We start from the raw sequence: 25,494 nt of genomic DNA, 5'->3' as shown, positions 1-25,494 counted from the left end.
AAGTCATCTAAGACCAAAAGTTGTCTAAGTTCTTGAATATCTCCACAACTTCCCTTAACAACCCATTCCAATGTTCTGAGGTTATGACAGTGATAAATTTAATACCATATATTTGGTTGCAAACTAGATTCTATAGGAATAGGGAGAGGAGAGACACTCTGGGTTAAGTCTGAAATCCCATTGAAGTCCCAAGAGTTGTCTTGCTGAGAAGGCAAAATCATGTTCAAGTAGTATCATGTACTCCTAAATTCTGAGAAAGATTGATTTAGAAGCACAGTAGAAATTTCTTATTACAAGATTCCACCTGGACGACACCTGGAAGTATCCAAATTCTCAAAAAGAAGTAAAATATAAAATGAACAGTCCTTTAGGGCATTCAATTATTGTTAATTATCCAATTATTGGAGAGGAGTTCATTTGCTTTTATAACTAAACTGAAATTATTCTCCTGTGGATAGACCCACCTCCAAAGGATAAATACACATCATCAAGTAAAATACACAAATGGCATATCCATCTCTTTCTGTTGTGAAACAAAATTATAAATCATAAGGGTGTACTTGATAACCAAATTTCCATTCCCATGGAGTAAAGCCAAACAACTAACCGTTACCATGTGAGTAGACATATCAGCCATTACTTGAAAACTTAAGAATTGAATTTGCAAAAACCTGCATCCAAAGTGGCACTGCTTAATGGATATATCTGCTCTTCCTTAGAAACTCAAAATTGAGTTCTACTGCTGGCAAAGCATAGCAGTGACCCAGCATTAAATAATGAAGCCACATTTCAATGTCATTCATAATTTAAGGCTGGAAATTTTACTGTTTGTAAGTTGTAATTAACCGGCTATATCATAATAGTTGAATAAGAGCTAAACCATTTGACTACTACCCTTACATTCTTAAGGATTCTTAAGGATTCAGATTACTTATGACACATCATTTTGTGTTCTCCAATGGTTCTGATGAAATCACCACTGCTTTTATGCAAGATATTAAATAGATGACTGGTCCTTGGAAAACCTTCTAAGTTTAGTTTGTAATTGGCATGTGGTTCTCTGGAGATCTGCCCTCTAAAAATCTGATAATGAATCATGTGCATGCAAGCATTTACTTTTTTTAATGGCCATTAATTAAATGTTTATCAATGCTAACAATTAATCCTTTTTTTCTTCTTCTTAATACTGCTATTGATTGCAGACTGGGAATGTTATGTGTTTCATAATGGCTTACAGAATATACACTGACACATCAAATTAAAGCAGTGATAATTTCAATTACTTAGATAAACATCTGGGAAATGGCAGAAAGATCTTCAGCTGCTAGAAATGTGTTTTAGTTCCCACTTGTATTTTCATAGCAAGCATCTAGATCCTTCATATTTTTTACATTAGGAAGTTGGAGGATATAAAGGTACTCTTCAAAGCGTCTCGACATACCATTTTCATTCTTGTGGTGTTCAAAGGGCCAGTTCTAAGGCTTTCTCTCCAAACTGTTGAGAGACTGGCTTATTTTCAATACAAGAATGCACAATGATAGGAGTTACATGGAACTGCCTTATCTAACATTCCTAATATATACCACAAACTATTTAGCTAAGATTTGTTGACTTGTCCCCCTGACAAATCAACACAGCTCAAAGCCCAAGTCACCAAAACAGTGCCAGGCATTTGATTCAGAGCAGGACTCAACACTCCCAGGTGTAATGTATGACCAGACCACTCTACTGTATTTGATACATTCATGATTAACTTCATTTGTGGTTGCCAGTCTGGAAGAAGCAGGCAGGAGCCTGTGAAGGATCTTAAGTGCACTCTCAGCCACACTCCCCATAAGTCTGCTCTTATTTAGATAGCCGTGCAGATGGACATATCACAAAATACGTTCATGATGTGAAAATGTGCCAAAAGGAACAAGCAAGTCCTAACTTCAGTTTAAAGTCAAAGGTAGGAATGTGGATATGATCCAGGGCAATGCAATGCTGAGCAGATGAGTGAAGAGACATTCAATGATTCATCTAACCAGTCGGCTTTCAGCAGGGTTCTACAGGCACCAGCCTCTGGCACACTATTTTTGCCCCGAGCACTGCAGGGACAGAGACAAAAAGCATGGAGCAAGGAGTGGGCTAGTAAGACAAGAGGATAATTGTGGTGTTATTTGGGCACTACCTTATTCTGTTCCCTGAAGTTAAAGAAATTGTTTTCTTGGACTATACAAACTCATCTATTTAAATTATATCAAAGATAAGATACTGCATTCTTTTGGAGTCAAGTGCAGTTCCTTTCAACAAATCATGTCAGAACTTTCTAAAGTTCTACCCCAGGGCTTCAATTCTAAAATTGGGAAAAGGTCCTTTGTATGAAAATGCTTCTTAGTAAACTACCTCCTAGTAAAAGTATTGGCCTTTTTTTTTTGAGCACCTTATCACCAGTGGAAACACCAAGGAAAGACTTGAACCCCCCTCCCCATAATATTCAGTGGCCACTCCAAGCCACTGCAAATAAACATACAATCCTAAGTAAACCACTGGGTTGATTATTCAAATACTATGAAATTCTCCTGTTCCCCTTTTCTGACAGCCACCCCAACCATGTCTTATATGGAAATTTTAGAACCATAATGTCCTCTTTCTTTTTCTCCTCTCTCCATCTTTCCTAAAATTTTCTCATTCCAAATAAAAAAACTATGACTAGTGTCCTTCAAAAATCTCTGCTATAAAGAGATAGGAATTAGTGTACAAAGAAAAATTTGCTTAATGGTCGTATCCCAAACATCAATTAACATCTTCTTTCTTTTCTCATTTTTTCTTAAAATGTGATACAATACAATAAAGATGTAATACAGTATTTCCCTTACTATCATAATACAATGCCACATAGTGACTCTGACGTTGCAATTAGTAGATAGAGAACAAAAATATACTTACCACGATGCATCACCATGATTGGACTAAGCCTCAATTTTTCAAAGCTGAAGCTATAGTTACTGTAGTAACATACCATGGTCTGGATATGCTTCATACACTACCTCCTATGGGTAGCCTTGCCGAGTCCCAGTCACCCAGCAGAAAGACAGGTACCAGGCAAGAAAGGACAAAGCTCCTCTGAGTCTCTATAGCACTTTGTGTGTTACTAACATATCATTTGTATATGATATTAGATTTAATTATTAATGTGCCATGTCCCTCCCTAGATGGTAAGCTGAGGGCAAAGCCTATAACATTTATCATTATCTGATTACCTCTTTACATAAAAGTTAGCCCACAGAAGTGAGCAAAAATGTGTGTTAAATGAATGAATGTCATAAGTTAAGATAACCTCTTGTAGAAGGAACCTTTATACCAAATTTGACAACATGACAACTGGCTGACTTTTGAAAGGAGGGTGAGTGGCGTGGAGATCAGATTTAGCTGAAAAGAAAGTTGAGATAATGTGAAATCAAAAATGAAGAAAACAAATGTTGGGTTTTTTCCAAAATACCAGCATTATAAACTAATGGAACTCATATAGGTAGGCACAGACTGTATGTTTAAAAGTACCCATCATGAATGTGATAACTTTGCAAGTCCTGACCTTCCAAGTCTTGACCCTGGAAAAGTGGACAAAACTACTGACTTGAGCCAACAGATGTGATGATCTAGAGGAATCCAGAATAAACCAAGTCTATCTTGGTTTCACATGTCAGTAGGCCCATTGAGCATAGTGAGGATTTACCGAGAGGAAAAGAGAATTAGTAGATTTATTAAGATAAGTAGGTTTCCTAAGTGAGAAATACCTGCTCCTACTTTGACCTCTTTCTCCAGCCTCCAGTATTTGCATCCAAATTATCATCCACAAGACCAACAATTATTCCATGCCAAGGAAGAAACAAGGTGCCACCTATCATGGAGCCACAAGGCATCAGAATCACCTCATTTAGGTGACTGCAGAAAAAGGACTTAGACAAAGTAGTGTTCTGACAAGTTGCCTTAATCCAAGAAATAGCAACAACTAAAAAAATCAGCTCTGGATTTTAAAACATATGTAGTACCCAAACAACTCATAACCTTCTTATCTGTAAGTTCTGACTGATTGGTGTTTTTTTTTAATTTGGGATTGAATTCACCTCAAATTTGTGTTTGTTCAGGCTGCTGTGACAAAATATCACAGACTAGGTGGCTTAAACAATACATATTTGTCACAGTTCTGGACACTAGGAAGTCCAAGATCAAGGAGCAGCAGATCCGTGTCTGGTGAGATTCTCTTTCTGGTTTGCAGATGGTACCTTCTTACTGAATCTTCACATGGTGGAGAGAGATCATCTCTCTACCGTCTCTTCTTATAAAGGCACTAATTCCATTCATGAGAGCTCTGGCCCTCATGACTTAATTACCTACAAAAGCCCTATCTTTAAATACCATTACACTGAAGATTAGGGCTTCAACATCTGAAATGGGGGATTCGGAGGTTCAAACATTCAGTCCATAGTTGTGTGTGACTAAATAAAAGGATTTTCCATATTTAGTCATCAAGCAAGAAGGGCTTTAGAAAGGTCTCTACTGCTCAAAATTGGTCCTTCAGGATCTGAAAATCCGTTTCCTAGAAGAGAAAACCTAAGACCTACTTTTGAAGCCAGAGATATAGAATATAAGCCTTCTTTTGGTTCCTTCCCAAGAGATCCCATTACAGTTATTCTAATGAGCTAAGACCCTCACTTTGACTCTTTCACCATCCTCCAACATTTGAATCCCAATGACCATTCACAAAACCAACAGAAGCATAATTTACCCTCTCTGGACATACACATGACTCATCTCTCCAGAATAAGGCATGAAACATATAGATCTCAATGTTTTCAATCTTTCATTTGCACATGTTCAATAAATTCTCAAGGGGAACTAGTCCAATGAATAGAGTTTCAAGCCACAAGCCAAACATAATGCTGGTCAAGAATAATACATATATCCCTGAGAGAGTAAAAAACTTTAAACTACTAAGACAATAGTTAAGAAATAAGAAATAATTCTCTATGGAAACAGCCTAAATGTCCATCAACAGGTGACTGGATAAAGAAGATGTGGTATATTTATACAATGGAATACTAATCAGCCATAAAAACCAACAACATAATGCCATTTGCAGCAACATGGATGATCCTAGAGAATGTCATTCTAAGTGAAGTAAGCCAGAAAGAGAAAGAAAAATACCATATGAGATCGCTCATATGTGGAATCTAAAAAACAAAAACAAAGCATAACTACAGGACAGAAATAGACTCATGGACAGAGAATACAGACTTGTGGTTACTGGGGGGGGTAGAGGGTGGGAAGGGATAGACTGGGATTTCAAAATTGTAGAATAGATAAACAAGATTACACTGTATAGCACAGGGAAATATACACAAAATGTTATGATAAATCACAGAGAAAAAAATGTGACAATGAGTGTGTATATGTCCATGAATGACTGAAAAATTGTACTGAACACTGGAATTTGACACAACACTGTAAAATGATTATGAATCAATAAAAATGTAAAAAAAAAGATAATAGATCTTGAAAAAAAAGAAATAATTTTCTAAGAAACTCTAGTAAAGAAATGCAAAGTATATACAAGCTTAAGCACATTTTCCTTTAACCCTTTCCCAGAAATAAATTTATTGAAAAAATAACTTTCAAGTGTTAACCTAGAGTCAGAGACAACTAAACACTACCCATGAGAATTACCAGTAGTGGCAAAATCACTGTAGGGAGTTGAGGAGCAAGACAAGTTTATTTTGCATATTTTAATGCCAGCAAACTAAACATGAACATTAAAGTGTGAAAAAAATTCTTAAGCTGATTTCAAATCACAGGCATATGTTTGGCTGGAAAAACACATTGAGGAACAAACACTTCAAAGGAAAATCCTTCAGAAATGGAATCACTGGCACTAGACCCACAGCCTGTTAAATTGTTTGACCAAAAAGAGACTGCTTCAAGAATTCTCAGTTCTTTACTCCTACAACCAAAGCAGGAATACTTGGAAGCGTTCCTGAAACCATAACTTCACTTGTGACACAATCTCTTTTCCATAACTCTGGCCAAACAGTCTAACTCTCTAAGGAACCAAGAATCAAACAACCTCTTGCTCCTGATGTATCCCTCAAAAAACAGAACGCAAAACTACTCCACAGACCCAACACTAGTTTTGATAGTCATAATGTTCTTAATTTTAAGTTCTTATTTTCCTGTAGGCTCATTTCCATCTCATCTTTCAGATTAGTGTGTATTTGTTTGTGTATGTGTATATACAACCACATGTGTATAACAAAAGAAGATTCAAGACTTAAAATCAATGACAATTTTTAAACTATTTGATAGAAAGTTTGAGAAAATTTTCTTTCATTTCTTTTGTCCCACAAATCAAAAATATATTTAATTTTCTATGTTTGAATAAGCTTAGATGGAAGAAAGCAAATAGTAGCAAATGAGAATGAATGCTCCATCCAGATACTCTAAGTTGGAATATAAATTACACTTATGAACTTAAATTATACGTAGAAAAGCCATTATATATATATATGCATATTTCTGGGTGTTTACATTCCTCATAAGATGAATATAAGAGGGGACAATTCCCATTATCTCCAGGTGCCAGCAGCATTGAAAGCATTTAGTAACAGATAAATAATTTTCAGAACTAATCTTTTTCCAAGTACTTTATGTACATTAAGTTCACCTGTCACTCAGCTATACATTAGGAAATGTCCACTACCAACATACCAAGAAAGGTTCTCTGTGATGCTAATTAGTTTCACTATTATTTTCTACACAAAAGTACATGGCATTTTCTGTTTTACTTTCTAGCAGATTATGACAGACAGTTTCCTCCTTCTAAGGTTCACAGGAGTATTCATTCATCCAGGTTGCTGTTTCTGCTCTACTCTCTGGCAGACCTCAGGCCTGAAGAATTTCAAGGCATCAAAAACTTTAGCAGAGAACCTCTAGGAGTCAAATAGCCTCTCCCATCATGTTCAGAAGCTATAAATGCCTTGGGCCCCAAAAGCAGCAGAGAAAAGGGGATACCAGCAGTGGATGCATTGCATGCTAAAAGAGAAAAGCCACTTCAAACAGGTCAACTATTTGTATGAATCACAGTGAGACTCCCCCAATACCTTCACCATCACTTTCCCAAAACTGTCTCTTGATATTTGCTTATCACTCAAAAAAGCAATCACTGTCCTGAAATTCATCATTCTCTTCCCTACTTAGATAACTCCTAAACGGACATCATGACAGGAGCTCTTTCTGAACCAAATCAGACAACATAGAGAGTTGGTTCTACTCTTGCCAAAATTGAATTGAAGAGCAAAGGAGAACAGGGGATTATACAGACATTCCCAACCCAGGCTTGCCCTGATTCTCCATTCACAAGATGGCAATGGAAAAGTGATATAAACTTTATCCATTCCCATTATACTCTTAGGCTATCACCTCTTGGTCACCAGCAGTTGCATGTCTTAGCAATTAGTTGTAAAAAAATGTAAACCTCTCTGACTTGTTTTTTCAGGATGTTTTTTAACTAAAAAGAAACTTGGTTCAGAAAGAATGAAGATAAAGACCAAATAGAAAATGAAATGAATTATCTGGCAGATATTTTCTTTAGTTTAACATTGGTATCTTTGTCTTACTTGGTAAACCTCAAAGAAGATCTCACATGTCCCCTCTTCCTTGACCTATCCCTCTCCATCACCCTGCCCCACCCATGAGCTGGAATGAATCTCATCCTTCTTTAATGTTCTCATAACAGTTTATTCAAATACTTACCACATCATGCTGTAGCTACACCAAAACTTTATGTATGTCTGATCTCCCCCACTGGAGAGCAAATTGGTTTTGAGATCAGAAAACAGGTTTTGTTTTACTTTTTTTCTCTCCAATGTGCCTTGAAATAAATGTTTGTTGAATTAAATCAAATTGAAGGTGATTAAAAGTACAGAAAATAGTTGAATCCCTACTGCCTGTATAGGATATTTATCATGAATAGTCTCTGAAGTTGAAAAATGTCCATATGAAAAGTCTAGCAAAAACTGTGAGAGAGTGGCAAATGAACCTGGAGTATTGCATTTTGCAAAAACCAGTGTCAAGGAACTTTTCCCCTATTTTTTCTCCTAGGAGTTTTATGGTTTCAGGTCTCATGTTTAACTCTTTAATCTATTTTGAGTTAATGTTTGTGTATTGTATAAATAAGGATTCAATTTCATTCTTGTGCATGTATATCCAATTTTCTAACACTGTTTACTGAAGAAACTATCCTTTTCCCATTGTGTATTCTTGGCACCCTTGTCTAATACCAGTTGACCATATATGCATGGGTTTATTTCTGGGCTCTCCATTCTAAATGACCTCATACTTTTCCAAAAATTCAGCCTCCCTTCAAAAATTATTCAAGGAGATATGCTACATATTTTTTAAAAATTAATTTCCAAGCAGTTCCAAAAATATTTTAATAGGTGAATTGTTGAAATAAGTAGATAGTTTCCCAGGAAAAGTGCTTTGAAGCAACCATATTTTAGACATTTGGATTCCAAATTAAGTTTTTCAAAAATCTGTCTAACATGATTTTAGACACATTTTATCTCTGTCATAACCAGCAAAGTTTATGAACTGAATGAAAAGCAGTTTCTGCCTTTTTGTACTGGCAACATACAATTGCTGCTCTTTATTTGATTGGAAGATACATACATAAAACCTACTCCTAAACATTGTCAAAGCAAATTATTTCCTTTGATGTTTCAATACATTTAAATTATTATTTTGTGTTTTTTTGTTTGAAGTTTTTGTTGCTGTTTTTTTATCTTGGTTTGTTTGCTTCTAAAAAGTATGCAGTACCTCTTGAACTCACTGGCAGGACTCTGGAATTTCACAAAACCTGAGGTGGAAATTACAATCCAGAACTAAGACTCCAGCAACACAGGATTATAGAAAGTCTGGTATTATTTCAAGTCAGGATTTTCTTCCATATCCAATTTCACCCAAAGTTGAGCATTAGTCAGTCTTCACCTTTCATACAGCAGAAAAGAGATTTGATTAATATGATTTCTTTGTAGAAAAATCTAAGATTAAGGCACAATGATATAGGGAAAGCATGCCCTTTCTCAACATGACATTCATTCAGCACTATATAGAGGTCTGAAGATCTTTCTAGTTATTAGATTGTTCACACTAGCTGCACCTGAAAGAGGGAAAAAAATCTAGCATTGGGGGAAACTTCCCTTTTTTTTCACATTTTAGTTTCCTTCTCACGAACAGGTATCTGGAGGTCAGTATTGATTTCACCCTATAACTAAGAAGGAAAGGGCATCTTTCAAGCAAACATTTGCAGATTCTTTCCCCAATCTTCCCCTCCCCACCTCTGGGGGCTATGTTTCATGATGGTCTCCAAAGAAAAAAATGAGAAACTTCTACATGACTTCTGTACTCAGTGAAGCAAAATGCAAAACAAATCTAGTTTGGATGATTTCCGTTAACCATTTTCCATCTGTACATTCTGAAAATCTAATACTAACCAGGAGGCATGCTTTTCTGCTTTTCTAATTTGAGGAAATGATTTCAAACCTGGTTTAAAACTGTATTTATATACATAAATATAAAATGTTACTTGCCTCTACCACTTTATATGTTTGTGTGAAAAAATATATGTTGAGAGAAAAAGAACAAAATTAAAATACCTTTCCCTAGACCCTTTCAATTTTCAGAACGTGGGTATTATATTCCCACTGCTTTGCTCAAATATAGACTCTTTGAGAACATGATAGATGAGGGAGTAAATTACTTTCAATAGACCATTTCCAAGGTTGTTTTCTCCTTAGACCATCACATGTCAATTTGATGGATATGAATCTGAAGATTCAGTTACAATAGAAAGGGCTACAAGGTCAGAATTCATTGTGTAGTCTTCTTTGTACTTCTCAGCAGCCCGGCTAAGACACCTCAGTCCTCATGACTTAAACAACCCCTCCTGTACCAGTCAGGGGCCTCTTCATCCCATGCTTCTCTTCAGAAATCTGACAACGCACGCAAGGCTATCTAAATGGACACAAAAACTACCTTAGTTCTTGGGGAGAGAGAAACTGGTAAACCTGGTATTTAATATCCACATACACAAATGCAATTTATACTTTATATGATGACACAAACTCTTAACTTCTGACTTGGAAAACAAAACAGGTTTTAAAACAGGTTTTTACCTGTTTTCTTAGTCTTTATAGCAAAGTAGATTACAATACTATTATGTTGTTAGTCAGTTACATTAAGAACTTCTCCTAGTTTTGATACATGAATCCTAGTATAGGTAAAATAGAAAAAAAAAAGTCCTATAACATAATTCATCATAGAAAAAGTACTATGGTTATTTGAATAGAAGGGATTCACTAAAACTCCGTATCTGTTCTCAAGGAAGACCCAAAGTTTTTATTCTTAATATCACCAAGGAGAAATATATTACACCAACAGTTAGCATATTTAATAGAGAATAAATAATGAGTCAAGAATACCTGATGCCTGTAAGGCATTCCTAGGAGATTGAACCACATAAAATTGAAGGCCAAAAATGGTCAAATATCAACAATTTCAGATGTTTCTATATAATACTTAACACTTTACTATAATGCAAATTAGATCTAGAAAATTATCCACGTTTCCCCATTTTCACCACCACCCTTGTTGAAGCCATCATCTTTCACCTGGAAAATTTCAAGGGACTCCTTACTCGTCCCGGTGCTTCCATTCTCTTCTAGGATTTATTTTCTTTTCTACTGTTAGAGTGATCCTTTTTTAAAAACTTTTTTTTCTTTTTTAATTTTTTATTTGTTAACGTACATACATAAAAGTGCACACAAATCATGAAGGTACAGTTTGATGGATTTTCACAAACTGAACACATTCATGTTACCAGTGCCCAGATCAATAAATAGAAAACTCACATAAATGGATTCATACAATGTGTTCTTTTCTGCATTGGGCTTTTTTCACTCAACATTTTATTTGAGTTGGCATGTTGTTTCATGCTATTGCATGTAGCAGCAAACCATTCATTCTCCTTGCTGTATAACATTCCACAGCTATGAGTATATCACAAGCTATTTATCTATTCCACTGTTGATGAACCAAAGCGATCTTTTTAAAATGTAAATAAAATCAGGTAATTTCCCTAATTAAATTAAGTAATCTCACTTGCTTCCTATTGTATTTAAAAGATCCAAAATTCTTACCAGAGTGGAGCCCACCCCTTCAATTTACCTTACCACATTCCTACCATACTCTCCCTAATACCATGCTCTATCCACACACTCCTATTTCTATTTCTTCTCTCTGTAACATGCTAACTAAGCTGTTTCTCAACACGGATCCTTCAAATAGGCTGGTCGCTTTCTAGAATGTTCTCCCTAGCTCCCCCTACCTACCTACCCACCCAAATCAAGGGGAAATTTAAAGGCTGGCTCTAACTCATTCTTCAGCTTATACTGAGGTCATCTTTTCAGACATGCCTTCCTCAACTTTCTTCCTTGGAATAAAGTTACTCTATTTCACACCACCCTGATTGTTTCACTTTGACTTATCACTTTATTTCAACTTGACTTTTCTTTTTTTTTTTTTTTTCAACTTGACTTTTCACTTTAGCTCTGAGAGGAAAATATTAAGGATAAAATGCCTACAGTATTGATAGCAGAGAGAAATATAATTTGGTTATTTTTAAAGAAGAGCTCCAACAAAGGGGAAAAAAGGAGATTTACTATCTAGGCTACAGTCAAACCTCAATTCACAAAATGAATGCAATCAGTTTAAAGGAAACCTCATTCTAGCTGGTTATAAAATCTAGAGCTATTGTTTTTTAACAGTTAACAATTTTTCACTTTACAGTCTGTTGCTTTGGCATCATAGCCAGGTAGTATGAGAATTAAGGACTCTGAATGGTCCACAACTAGAGAAATGTTGAGACCAAGATCTTATTATTGCAGTCTCCAAATTCTCAACTAGACCTTTAAGATGCCCTGCAGCACACCTCGTGGGAGTGTTCCCTGCAGGCCAAGTGGCACCAACTTCCCACAAAACTATAAACAGAGTTCCAAGAACAAAATCACTTCATCTGAAGAAATGGAAGTTTTAGATGGAAAGCATTTACAGTGTTTTCTACAAAGGTACAAAATGTTTCTACAGAGGAAAATGAACAAAATTTTTACTCTGCTTTTCAAAACTAAAGTAGAATTTTCCATCAACCAGCTAGAGAAAGTAAGCCAGTGCATTTATGTAATTTGCAAGTCCTGGACATTTCTAATTAAGTAAAGAAAAGTGGTAGGTTAAAAATAAAAAAAGTAATGTATTTTTAAAGGGTAGTAGGGAAATTAAATGTGTTCAGTTGGGTTTAACTTCTTCATGAAAATAAGCTTCTTATTCTGGCAAGAAATGGGTCATAGCAATAAAAGTGTGCTGTAAATTCAATTTGACAAATGAGAAAATAAATTCCTGAGGGTAAGGCCTATTAAAGGAATATTTTAATTTAATCATGCAATGAATATTTCTGAGGAGCTTCTATATATGCAAGAAACTGCCTTACATATTTTAATGAGGTAAAACATACAATTAGTTAATATAGTAATAGTTTGTTCTATTACTAACTTCTCAGCCATAATATAAAAAAAGATCAAATATAAGAAAAAAAATTAATCTCTATATGAAGAGTCCAGCTTCCAAAATTTGCTTATAAAGTTCAAAATTCAGTACTGTATTACAGGCACAACTTAAAGGCATGTACAGAGAATTAGCCATTTCAGTGAACAGAAAAACAGCCTGCTTCTTTGACATAAAATGTGATATGATGCCACCTTATGGCTGAAAATTAAATATGAAAATAAACACTCATTTTTCAGATATACCTTCTTCAATCCCTGGGGCAGCGGGGCAGGGAATGGTTAAGTATTACTACATCTGTAAATTTCACAAATCTAAATACATCAACTTAATCCTGGGGAGAAAACATAAAAGGGTTACAATGCAAGTGTGCAGTATCTGGCACAAAGGAAGACTGCATTTTGTCAAGGGTCTGCTCATCTGCCAAAATACCCATTTTAAGCATTTTCATAGCAAATGCCAGTTAGGTTTTCCTAGTTCAAAAAGCTGTTCTTTACTTCTAGTTTCAAAAAAACAACAAAAATATAAAGTGAAATCAAGTGGAAAATGTTGGAATTAGCCACCTTTAATTTATGAAGTCTTAGGTTGAATGATATAAAAGTCCCATTTTTGTAGGTCAAAATGGTCAAATATTGGAAATTTCATATGGTTCCTTCCATAGTAAGCTTAAGCATAAATGTAAATTAAAGGAACTCGAAAAATAAACGAGCATAATAGTATTAGCCCAACATTAAGTATCAGTTGTTCCTCACCGAATCACTGGAGAAACCTGGCTTAGTCTTTCCCAAGTATTCTTCGTCAATGACATTTCTCTGTGGCCTAACTGATCTTCTTGGGCCCCATGTACTTTCATACCCTCCACTGGTCTATGACTCACTTCCTGGCAAGCATTACAGAAATTTCTGCAACTGCTCAAAGTTCCAACTTTACAGTCAAGTATCATTTATTGACCAAATTTTTCTAGTCCTAGTTAATTCTATTTACTGTTCCACAAATCCAAGATTTGGGGGAAATGCAGATCTCCTTCAATACTTATTTTATAAAATGCTGTTTCCAAAGTCATCTGTCATCTCGGTATTGCTATAAAGCCTCAATGGTTCCTGAGAAGAAGTACCTTCCAGCCTAAGAGCTACAGGAAAAGACTCTCCTTTCTTTCAAAGTTGTTTCTTCTGTCACATTATCAAATATTCTTCTTTCTTCCCTTCCTTTCCCTTTGTCCAACAATGGTAGCTATTGTTAAAACTCTCCAGGGGCTTTATAATAGAAATTTTCAGTACTCAACTGCTGAATCTTTATCAGATATGTAGGTTATTCTATCTCAGCAGTAAATTTTTGGAAAATGTTATAGGAAAGTGATAGAAACAAACCCACTTATAAACAAGGCTGTATTTAAGGGATACTCATTCATATAGAATTACTGCAAAATTCCCAAGAAATCAAATATTAAGTGTTAATATTAGGGGAAAATGGATGAAGATTTTATGGGAACTATCTGTATTATCTTTGCAGTTTTTCTATACATTTAAAATTATTCCAAAACAAAAAGGTTATTTTAAAAAAAAAGTTCATGGAATCAGAATCAAAATCAAAGTCACAGGTAATTTGTCTTCTCTCCAACAGCTTTACTAGATTGAGATATTTTTTCCTTCTTTTCATATTTACTTATGTATTCTACAAACACAAGATCTCTTGTATGTGCTAAGAGATTGGAGCTGTCATCTTACTCCTGAGGAGAAAGGCCAGCTTGGTGGCTCCTGGTTTGAAGTTCCCTGTTCAAATACCAATGTAGATAGAGACATGATTGCTCTGAGAACTTTGCCAGGTCACTTCCCTCTCTGTGATCTGCTTTTGTCTCATGCCTAAAGGGACAGATAATTCTTACCTCTCACCTCTACCAGAAAAGGAAAGAAAGTTAACATGTTAATCTGAACATATTTTTTAAAGAGGAAAAACATATTTTTAAGTGCCAGTTTCATACACCATACAGAATATTAACACCTAGTGGTTTTGTCAGCCTCAGATAGTAAGCTCCTCAGGGCAGATCCTGCCTTTTGAATCACAGTGGATACTGCTGAGTCCTTTCACAAATAATGATGCCAATCCTTAACACTGAAGTTTTAATCCTGAAATGTAGGATTCATTTCTAGTAGCTTTTGTAGCTACCTATGAGTACATCAGTATTAACAATGCACTCATTTTCAATTCCTAAATACTTGTTTTACTTCTAATAGGGCACAAGGATCTCAAAAATCTGCTTTTATAATACTATTTACATCCTAAGAAAGGACTTGTGCCCAGAATCACATAGTAACACATAAACATCTATTCAAGGACCCATTTGGACTCTCCAATTTGGCTGCCATTTCACTCCTGCCTCTGTGTTTAACCTTTCTCCTCCTCCAGGACAGTTAGCAGAAGCCACAGTATGAGGAATGGGGGTTCTTAGAAGCTGCTGAGATCAAAAGGGTCCACCCTGCATGAACAGCATTTCTCTCTTCCTGGGAGGTTTCCACCACTGCTGGGGAAGGGCCAGGGTGGGCAGGAGGGGTTTTGTATTAATTCCGAGCTGATGTCTTTACAGTAGGAATCTAAAAGTTTCACAACTAGAAGCAATGCATACCTTAATGGTTGAGGGTGATGTATACAGCCTTCTGTGTTTAGAAGAGGGGCAGAGCCTGAAGATTCTTACCCCAAATGGAACACCGCCCAGACTGTGTATGAGGAAATCTGCTGAGCAAATGTTAGCTGCCTGCCCTCTTTCTTCTGACTGCAGATTTGTTATTCTTTGGAAATGATGGAACTTTTCTTTCCTATAGGCCCAGACAAAATATCAGGGAGCCTCGAGAACTGAGAAATCCCCACTGTCTCCTTCAAGAGCCCATCCCAACACTTTGCAAGAGACAAGTCACTACTGCTTTCCAGAAATACTCTAGGACAGGGGACTCAAGGATCAGAGAGGGCCTCCACCTAAGGTGCAAGAGAAAGTCTCCACTCACCCCTTCACCACCTGGCCGACTGTGCAGCCTCATCAAAAATACAGGGAGAATCATCAGTATATGGAGGGGCCTAAATACAATCAGATTTTAGAGATCTGACAAAGTTTAAATACACAAAAATTTAGAGCTACGCTAATACGGTAATCATCAGCCATATGCGGCTATTTAAATTTAAATTACTTTAAAGTAAATAAAATTGAAAATTCTGTTCCTGAGTCATACTAGCCACTAGAGCCTATTGTGTTGGACAGCCCAAATATGAAGGATTTCCATCACTGCCGAAAGTTACATTGGGCAGCACTGATATAGTTAGAGAATTATATTTGGACTCTTAAAACCCTGCTATATCATCTTCAATTCCTTTCAATAAACATTCACTGAGTTTTTACTTCAAGCAAGACACTGGGAAAGGCACAGCAGAACATATATCATCAAAGATGAATATGATAGTAACAGGGCAACAGGAGCTTTCATTTGCAATTTAGAAATAAACATGTAAATAACTACCTATATTATAAAACAGAAGTATGAACTATAGCAGAAGAACAAGCAAACTGCTGTGCTCAGACAAGTAGAAAAGGATGAAACCATTTCACACGAATCTCAAGCAGTTGTAGGATTCCAAGAGAACAGCACTGTCCTGATTGAGAAGCTGCACATTTCCATGCTGTCAGCTCCAGGTAAATAGCATTTGAATGTGTTCCAACAAAATTGCTTTGAAAACTTGTCCAAAATAAAATTTTCTTTGGTGAGAAGACATAAGAAGCATAAGTGGCACCACATGCTAATGAAAAGAACATAGAACTTACAAGTCAGGAGACCTGTTTGAGAGCTAGCCCTATTCTTACAAGCTGTGTGACCTTGGGCAAGCCACTAACTTCTCTGAGCCTCAAGATCCTCATTTTCAAAGTAGGGGAAATAATCCCTACTCCATCTGCCCCATAAGCTACTACTGCAAGAACAACCATGATAATGAAAGCACCTCAGAAACAGTAGAATGTTATATTATTATCACTGAAAGTGACATGAAACTTCAGATAACCTATTAATCCACTCCCAGAACGTAAATTGTGAACTGCACGTGGAAGGTTCAAATTCTGCACAAGGAATAATATCAAATTCTCAATATATAAATCTTCATTTAGATTTAAAAGCAAAAATACACACTCCCTGTCATCACATCTACCTTTTCTACTGGGGATACAGCCATCAAAAGTTCACTGCATCTTCATCCCAGAGGACAATTTGCCTCATGCCAGCATGAAGGAGGCCATAGCATTGAGGATGAATTTACCTTGAATGATAAATAATTAAAATTTTCCTAGCTAGGGCAAGTCAACTGATGAATGGGAAAGTGGGATAGGTCTGTTTGTTATTGAGAATAGAATGGATCCTTGGGATCATTGCTACAGTGTCACAAATAGAAAGAAAGGAGGCCTTGGAACAATTGCGAAATATGTGTTCTGTTGATTTCATGAGGAATGTTAATAAGAATTTCACACTTTGTAACCACAAGCCTTTGAGTCTGTTGGTGAAAATACTAAACACTTCTGTAAACGTAAAATGACACCACTTTTACTTTCCTGCAACTCCTGGCAATAGCATGGGATGATTTCTTTTTCAGCAGAGAGTGTGACTAGACTGGGTTTTTTCCCCAGATGTGTAGGGAATGGTTTCAATTACCTGGTGCCATGCCTTAATTTTTGAGCACCCCCTCGAACCTATTGGGTTTGGCAGTTCCAGTAAAAGGGTGGAAACATGGAGGGGGCCTTGCAGCCATCCAAGCTATGGTTTCACCATGCTCACCATGTAGCTGGCACAGACTCACATACAATAGAATAGAAATGCTTATACTGGGATGCAAGGCACTGAATAGCATAAAGTTTCAACAAGGAGGCCTAAGGTTAAAACAATAAACTTCAAATGATGTATGCCACATGTGACATTTTGGTTCCAGACGTAACAGCCTAAACCAAGGTCTTTTGCTTGACAATTCCAAAACAATATTACTCTCCTAGGTTTCTGATTTTGATTTTGCCTCAATTGCTCACAGATTACACTTTGGCAAACTTGGAGACAACATAGTACTGTTTAAAATGCACATGCCGGGAAGCCTGCAAGATGATCTGCACTAAATCATCCCTGAATTCTTCGTTCCTGTGGTCACTTAACCATTTCCACAAATGTGGCATGGACTTTTCCTTCTGGAGGAAAATTTGAAATAATCATTATAATTAAGTAGTACAGTGAATTCTCCCCCTCCCCAAATAAAACAATGGACATTTGTTCTAATATAATTGGCCATTTATCCCAGATCTCAGCAATTTATAGCTCAGCTGTCTAAAACTGAAATCACAACATTTTAATAGCAAATTATAGACTTATCAGTCATGGAAAAGACCGGAAGTGGGCTCCAAAAAGTCCAAGTCTTGGTTTGCATTTCATAACCCAGTTGAAAGGTCCAATAGTCTTCGTATTTCTTCACTATTTTGAAATACTATGTATAACCAAATGAAAGCTAAAGGAAGCAATACACTTTAGGAGAAAAGCCAAAGGGAGACAGATGACCATAAAATCTCAGAGCTGGAAGGACTTGAGAGCTTACCAAGTCCACTCCAGTATTTTACAAATGAGGAAAATAAGGTTCAGGTAAGGAATTAGCCTAAACTGAGGACAAGTTTAGAACCACAATTAAGTTCCTTCCCTTTATTCAACCAGTGTTTATTCTACTAGATCGTAGTCTTTAGTCCCAGCTAGGACACTGAATTGTCCTTTGGTGATACTGGGGAAAAAAAATCACAAAATCCTTCCCTACCTCTGATTTCTCCTCTGTAAAAGCAAGATAATATCAACTACTCCATCATCTGCATTAGATGAATGTACAATATTATTATATAGACAATTAGCATAATAAAGTTACATGCTCAAGAGAATGAAAAGGAAACATCAAAGTTGTTTGTTTTTTAAAGATTATTTGAAGTTACAAATGGATAGGAATTTTTCAAAGTTCAAGGCCCTAAAGAAGCCTAGAGTCAGTAAATCCACAGAGCAGTCATAAAACAAAGATGTTTTATCTCCTTTCAAATGCTTTTCCAAAGTTATCCAAGTCAAAATGATCATGGGGTAGAAAAGAAAATCATGGCATCTGAATTAATAGGCATTAGACATTTGAAACATGGAATTGCAACAAATGTGCAAATTTAAATTTAGGAATTTTCCTTTTGCATTCTCCTCATAGTTATTCATAATATAAGCAGTGTCATTTGCAAGCAAGGATAAACATTCTTCACTGATGCCAGCAAACATTCTTTGTAGCAAAAACTTACTAATGAACATCTTCTCACCAGTGAGTCCCTGCCACCTACCAAGAAGAAAAACAAACTAATTATTTTTCTTGAATTTTTTTCAATTTTTATATTATCTTTTATATATTAAGCAAAAAGATGACTGAAAGACTCTGGTCCCTTTAAATCACATTTTATTGCATTTTTCTTCACCTAGTCATATTACAGGAAGGAAAAGTACATTCTTGTTGATGCTTCTTTATGAAAGATAACAATTTGTGATTACCTCTCACTCATATTATATGAAGAAATTGGCATAGAAAGAGATTATTAGCTTATTTCATCATAATTAATGTGCTTATGATGACCAAAGGAAATAAGGGTTCTTGCAAGACCCTGTGCCTTGAAGCATTCTTTGCACATAGGAAAGCCCTGTCCCTTTCTGATATTCAGGTCCTTCTAGCTTAAGAGCATGGAAATGAGCATAGATTCCAACTGTTCTGATTATAACCAATATTACCAATGTAAACAATCAATAAATTGTTTTTTAAAAAAAAGTTTATTAGAAATGGGTTCAGAAATGAACCCATCACATAGGCCAACATGCTCTCATTTGTATGGTCTAGAATCTTAAATATATCAAGTACACAGCTACAGTACTGCTTCAATTATTGATGAATTCATTTTGTTCTGTTCTCTGATGAGAGACTGATTCTCTGATTCATAACCACCATCTATCCTGTTCAGACCCACAGTCTTAAGAGAAACTTGGCAAGGGTGCATAGTGTGAGAGCAAATCCCTCACCACTGCAGTACTGACGGAGGGATTCCTCAGGGTAGAGGCCCCATGACAAAGTAATGAGAGCTAAACACGGAAAAGGACTTTCACTTCTGGCCATAACAGATAAACTTTTCCTCTTAAACAATTATAAAACTTGACAAGACATATGAAATAACTGTTTTCAGATGTTAACCAACAGGGGAAAAATCTGATCCCTGAAAGAAGGGAAATGAACAAGGGGAGCCTGGAAGTACTTTACAGATCTCTTTAGTCTTCACAGGTGTGGGTGGGAGGAAACAGATCAGAATTCAGGGCCACTGAGGCAGCTGGAATTCATGAAGCATGGTACTAGAGGGAGAGGGGCTGTGTAATTTGTACAAATACGTAATTCCAAGTTGAGAAAAGTGCTATAAAGGAATAATAGCAGTTTCAGAAATCTGCACCGGGGTTGGATACTAGGCAACAGATGCATAGAACAAGACTCTGCAAAGCCAGGGAAAGAACAACAAAGCCACAGGGAGCTATGGGCTGAACAACTACCAGAGTTCCCACAGGATCCCAAGTTTCACCCTGCCAAGTTGGAGAGACTTCACTAAACACTCTGAGCATTCAACAGACCCTAGAAAAACCATGCCTTAGGAAGAAGACTACTCTAGCCCTGGTAAAGGCACTCTATATCTGCCCTAGCAAAGAACAGGAAAAGGAGAAAAACTACAAATAATTACCCCTATTTAGAAACTCATGATGCATCAGCAATGGATAATCCATTAGCAAATTAAAGCTTCAGAAAAAGTCCTGCAGTAAAGAAATCTGTTTAACTTTGTATAATTGTAAATTTCCCAAACCCATTTGACTGTAAAATCATTTCCCTGAAAAAATGTCTACAAGCATCCCCTGGAATATCCATTTCTCCACTCAAAAAATCTTTTTATTGAGCAGCTATATGCCAGACAGTACACTGGGTGTTAGGGATACAAAAATAAACATCACCCCTGTTCTCCAAGAGCCTAGAGTTTAGATGGGAAAATAGACAATAATTAAGCAAAAAGTAAACAAACACGTGATTTCATGTTGAGCACAGTGCTATGAAGGAAATAGTTTTTTAATATTAAATAATGACAAGTGGGACATATTTAGATGGGATATTGGCCTCTCTAATATCATTAAATATTACTAATATCATTTAAGATGATATTTGAAGGATGAGAAGGAGACTATACGTGAAGAGCAGAGGAAGGCATTCCAGGCAAAATATCAGCATCTGTGACAACCCCAGGGTGTGACACTGCTTAGCAAGTTCAGAGAATTGAAAGGCCGGCGAGGTGGAAGAGGAGGAGTGACTTCAGGAGGGACTGGAAGGATTGGCAGAGGCCGGGTCATGCAGGGCTTCTGGGAGACAGGAAATAGCTTGGGTTTTATTCTAAGTACAATGGAAAGGAGTTTAAACTGGAAAGTCACTTGACAGGATTTGTTTTTCTAAAAGGTTGCTGTGGCTACCCTGTGAAGAACAGCATCAAGAGCCAGGAGAAACTTAGGAAAAATACAAAGAAGCTGTATTAGTTTTCAATTGCTGTTCTAATAAATTATCACAAACTTAGTGGCCAAAACAACACAAACTTACTAACATACAGTTCTGTAGGTCTGATGTCTGACATGGGTCTCCTTGAGCTAAAATCAGCAGGACTGCTTTCTTTTCTAGAGGCTCTAGGGAAGAATCAATTCCTTGCTCATTCAGGTTGTTGGCAGAATTCAGTTCCCTAAGTTTGTAGAACTGAGGCCCCTGTTTCCTTGCTGGCCATCCCCTCAGACCAGTCTCAGCTTCCAGAGGCCACCCACATTCCTTGGTTTGTGGCCTCCTTCCTCTATCTTCGAAGCCAGCAGTGGTGGGTTGAGTCATTCTCATACTTCAAATCTTTCCTCCTTCTTCCATTTCATCTCTCTAAGGCAAGAAATATTCTTTGCTTTTAAGGACACATGTGATTAGGGTGGGTTCACCTAGATAATCCAGGACAATCTCACCATTTGAAGATCTGTACCCTTAATTACATTGGTAAAGTCCCTTCTGCCTTGTGTATGGTGACACCTTAACAGATTCTGGGGATTAATGTATGTACATCTTTGAGGGGACAGGAGGAGAAGCATTATTCTGCCTACCACAAAAGTGGTGGTAAGTAGTTCCAAGTGAACAATGGGCAAATCAGACCAGTGTGGTAGCAATGGAAAAAGGTACACAGATTTAAGGCATATTTTATAGACAAAATTAATAGCCTTGGTGGTGATTTGGTTATGTGGGTAGAGGTACAACAGGAGGGAATCAAGGCTGACTTCTAAACTCCTGATCTTTCAGGCTTATCAGCTGAGTGCCAGGAGATGCCTTTCATAAAATAAAGAAGGCGAGGAGTAAATACAGTCTTAGAGGAAAATTCAGTAGGTCTGTTTTCTATGGAACACTCCTAGAGGAACATGAACCAGATCACCTCTGAGATCTCTTACTGCTTTAACACTCTAAGTAGGCCCTAAAAATACCTCTGCTATATAATATTTCTTTAGGTCAGAGTGCCTGAATTTTTATAATTACGTGTCATTCCTATTATCTTGAGAAACACATATTCAAGGGTGACATGTTTATGACTCATCATATTCTTTGAAGTGAAGGAAACTTTAGTATGTTAGTTATTTATTACTGTGTAACAAATTGCCCCAAAATTTGGCAGCTTAAAACAACACAATTTCAACTTCCGGGCAAGATGGCGGAGTAGAAGGACGCTTGTAAGTCACCCTCTCCCACAAATACACCAAGACCCACATCTACAGACCCACTCAGCCAACCAGAGCACCTGCGGAACTCCAACAGATCATCGCCCTCTTCAAAAGATAAAGACGCCAAAAATCTGGTAGGAGAAAAGGAAAAAAGAAAGAACAAAAGGCAAAGCAGCGCTGGACGGGTCCTGCGGGGAGGGAGCAGCAAAGGAGGACTGGCGCTTGCTCGCTGGGTCTCCCCTCTCCAATTGAGAGGCCAGCAGGACGGAGGGGGAGCCTCCAAGGCTCGGATCTATACAGAGCAGCCCTTGTCTGACAGAACTAAGTTAAACGGGCACAGAGCGTCCCCCCGACACCCAGCCTGAGACGCGGGCCAGCAGCGGCGGGCAGGGCCAGGCTGCACAAGCCGGGCGGAGGACGGGGGCGGCTGCACGGAGGCAGCTCCAGGGGACTGCAAGGGGCTGGGCGCCGGGGCTGTGGGTGTACAGGACAGAACAACCTGGGCCCTCCATAAAACAGCAAGGTTGATGTGCTCTTGGGGGAAGGGTGCATGCCCCCATCTCTGAAAACCCACGGAAACTTTTCAGGGGAAGAGGGGCGGGGCCCAGGCAGAGCTGCCATATTCTCCGGCGCTGAGCACCCAGGCGGGGGCAGAGGCGAAACCTGCGTCCGCACCGAAGGGCTTAGCAGCCTCAAGGGCCAGACTGAGACGGGCCTACAGCCCTGGGCAGATAGGATCCTTCCATTCTGGTCCCCCAGAGAACTTGCTCCACAAAGACAAACAAGCAGCTGGGTCTTGGCTCGGAGCAGGGACGAGGCTGCCCCTAGGTCTTCCCCGAGCCCACCCGCGGAGCGCGACCAGGGCGGAGCGCGACCAGGGCGGAGCGCGACCAGGGCGGAGCGCCGAACGGGGCGGAGTGCGACCAGGGCGGAGCGCCGGCCAGGGCGGAGCGCCGGCGCAGAGCGCGCAGCCGCACAGAGCAGCGGAGCTACCGGCGGCGCAGGCAGGGGGAGAGCGGCCCCCCGCCTGTCGGGCAGGAACACAACCCCTGACCGAGGTGCTGGGAAGGGGCACTACCCGCCCTCCTGCCTGGCCAGTCTGCAACATCTGACAGCGGCATCCGGAGGGGCAGTGACCCGCCCGACCACAGCAGAGGAGAGCTGCATCTGACCCCGTGTTAGGACGAGGCGCGATCTGCTTGCCGACAGGTGCTGGGAGCAGCACAGAAGAGGGCGCCAACGGAGGGCCTATGAAAACAAGCTGAGCTTCCAAAACAGGACGAAGACAGAAGGACATCACATTAAAAGCACACACACTCCAGGAGAACACCGACAACCCCCTTTTTTTTGGGGGGGGGGTTTGTTTTGCTTTGTTTTGTTTTTTTGTTTTCTGTTTTTGTTTTGTTTTAATCTGTTTTTACCTGTTCTATTTTCAATTACTCTTTTAATTTTTACTTCTTAATTCATTTCTATTTCTCTTGGGTTTTGATGTCCTGTTATTGATTAGACACAGGCTTCAAACACATATATTCATCTCCCCACCCCCCCTTTTTTTTTTAAAGGTTTTAAAAGGACGTCTCCACCCGATTAATACTCTGCTTCAACCCGCTCTTCTATTATTCATTATACATTGTTTTCAAACCCTCTTTTTCCCTTCTTTTAAAAATCTTTCTCTCTCTCTCTTATTCTTTTCTTTTTTTTTTCTTTTTTCTTTTTTCTTTTTTTTTCCTAAGTTCTATTCCTAAATAGGCATTAGATAGATAAAATCCTTAAGATCCAAAATAGACAACTGATACTCCATAAACCACAGTGCCAGAGAGGTATGAGCAAGATGAAGAAGCAGAGAAACCTTTCCCAATTAAAAGAACAAGAGGAATCCCCTGAAAGAAAGCTCAATGAAATAGACATCGATAGCCTACTAGATCAAGATTTCAAAAAAGGAGTGATCAAATTGCTGAAGGAATTAAAAGAGATAACGGTTAGAGAAATAAAATATGTCAAAAATGAAATTGAAGCTATAAAGAAGAGCCAAGCAGAATGGGAAAACTCAATGACAGAGATGAGGAATGATCTAACAGCTGTGCAAAGCTGACTAGTTAATGCAGAGGAACGAATTAGTGATCTAGAAGACAGGGCAACAGAAAGCACCCATTCAGAAGAACTACAAGATAAGCAAATAAAAAATAATGATAATAGCATAAGGGACCTATGGGATAATATAAAGCGTCCCAATCTTCGCATAATAGGGGTCCCAGAAGGGGAAGAAGGATCAAAGGGGATTGAAAAGGTTTTTGAAGAAATCATGACTGAAAACTTCCCAAACTTAAAGAAGGAATCAGATATACAAGTACAGGAAGCTCAGAGGGTCCCAAACAGGAAGAACCCAAATAGACCCACACCAAGACATATCATAATCAAGATGGCCAGAGTCAAGGATAAAGAAATGATTCTAAAGGCAGCAAGAGAAAAGCAAAGAGTGAACTACAAGGGAACCCCCATAAGGCTCTCAGCTGATTTCTCTACACAAACACTACAGGCCAGAAGGGAGTGGCAAGATACATTCAAAGCCCTGAATGAAAAAAAGATGCAGCCTAGGATACTTTATCCAGCAAGGCTATCCTTTAGGATAGAAGGAGAAATAAAGAGTTTCACAGACAAAAAAAAGCTGCAGGAGTTTAGCAACACTAAACCCATGCTAAAAGAAATATTGAAAGGGCTATTCTAAATAGAAAAGCAGCAGGATGCTACAGAAATGAGAAACGTACAACTGGAAAGGTGATAACTCATGAATTACAAATAAAGAAAACACGAAATTATAAAAGAAGACATACAAATCACTGAGAGTGGGAGAGGGAGGCAGGGAAATATAGAATTTTTTTTCTTTCTTTTTTAAATTTTTTTAACAGTAGGATGGGTTTGAGATCATGTTATTATCAGTTTATTAAAAACGGGTATAGGTTAATAGATTTACAAAAAAGGGTAACCACAAGTCAAAAATTTACAAGGGAGTCACAAAAATTAA

General features: G+C 37.9%; 2 protein-coding genes across 9 annotated transcripts in view; both read right to left on the bottom strand.

The window, feature by feature from the left end:
• The window catches only part of MTERF1 (mitochondrial transcription termination factor 1), a 415,935-nt gene that overhangs the window by 336,111 nt on the left and 54,330 nt on the right, over window positions 1-25,494 (bottom strand). The gene's annotated exons all lie outside the window — the stretch shown is intronic.
• Window positions 22,312-23,778, bottom strand: LOC140697433 (uncharacterized). 3 transcript variants are annotated; one of them, XM_072965040.1, is made up of 3 exons: window positions 23,417-23,778; window positions 23,136-23,367; window positions 22,312-22,603 (listed from the first exon to the last, which is right to left on the bottom strand). In XM_072965040.1, the coding sequence occupies exons 1-3, from the start codon at window positions 23,767-23,769 to the stop codon at window positions 22,580-22,582; spliced, it is 609 nt and encodes a 202-aa protein (XP_072821141.1). In that variant the 5' UTR covers window positions 23,770-23,778; the 3' UTR covers window positions 22,312-22,579. The 3 variants fall into 3 exon arrangements, with proteins under 3 accessions (XP_072821141.1, XP_072821140.1, XP_072821139.1); XM_072965039.1 differs by lacking the exon at window positions 22,312-22,603 and having other exon boundaries at window positions 22,667-23,335; window positions 23,400-23,778; XM_072965038.1 differs by lacking the exon at window positions 22,312-22,603 and having other exon boundaries at window positions 22,667-23,367.

The sequence above is a fragment of the Vicugna pacos genome, chromosome 7, assembly GCF_048564905.1.
Source record: "Vicugna pacos chromosome 7, VicPac4, whole genome shotgun sequence".
Classification (NCBI taxonomy): domain Eukaryota; kingdom Metazoa; phylum Chordata; class Mammalia; order Artiodactyla; family Camelidae; genus Vicugna; species Vicugna pacos.
This window is presented reverse-complemented; position numbering and strand designations above follow the sequence as displayed.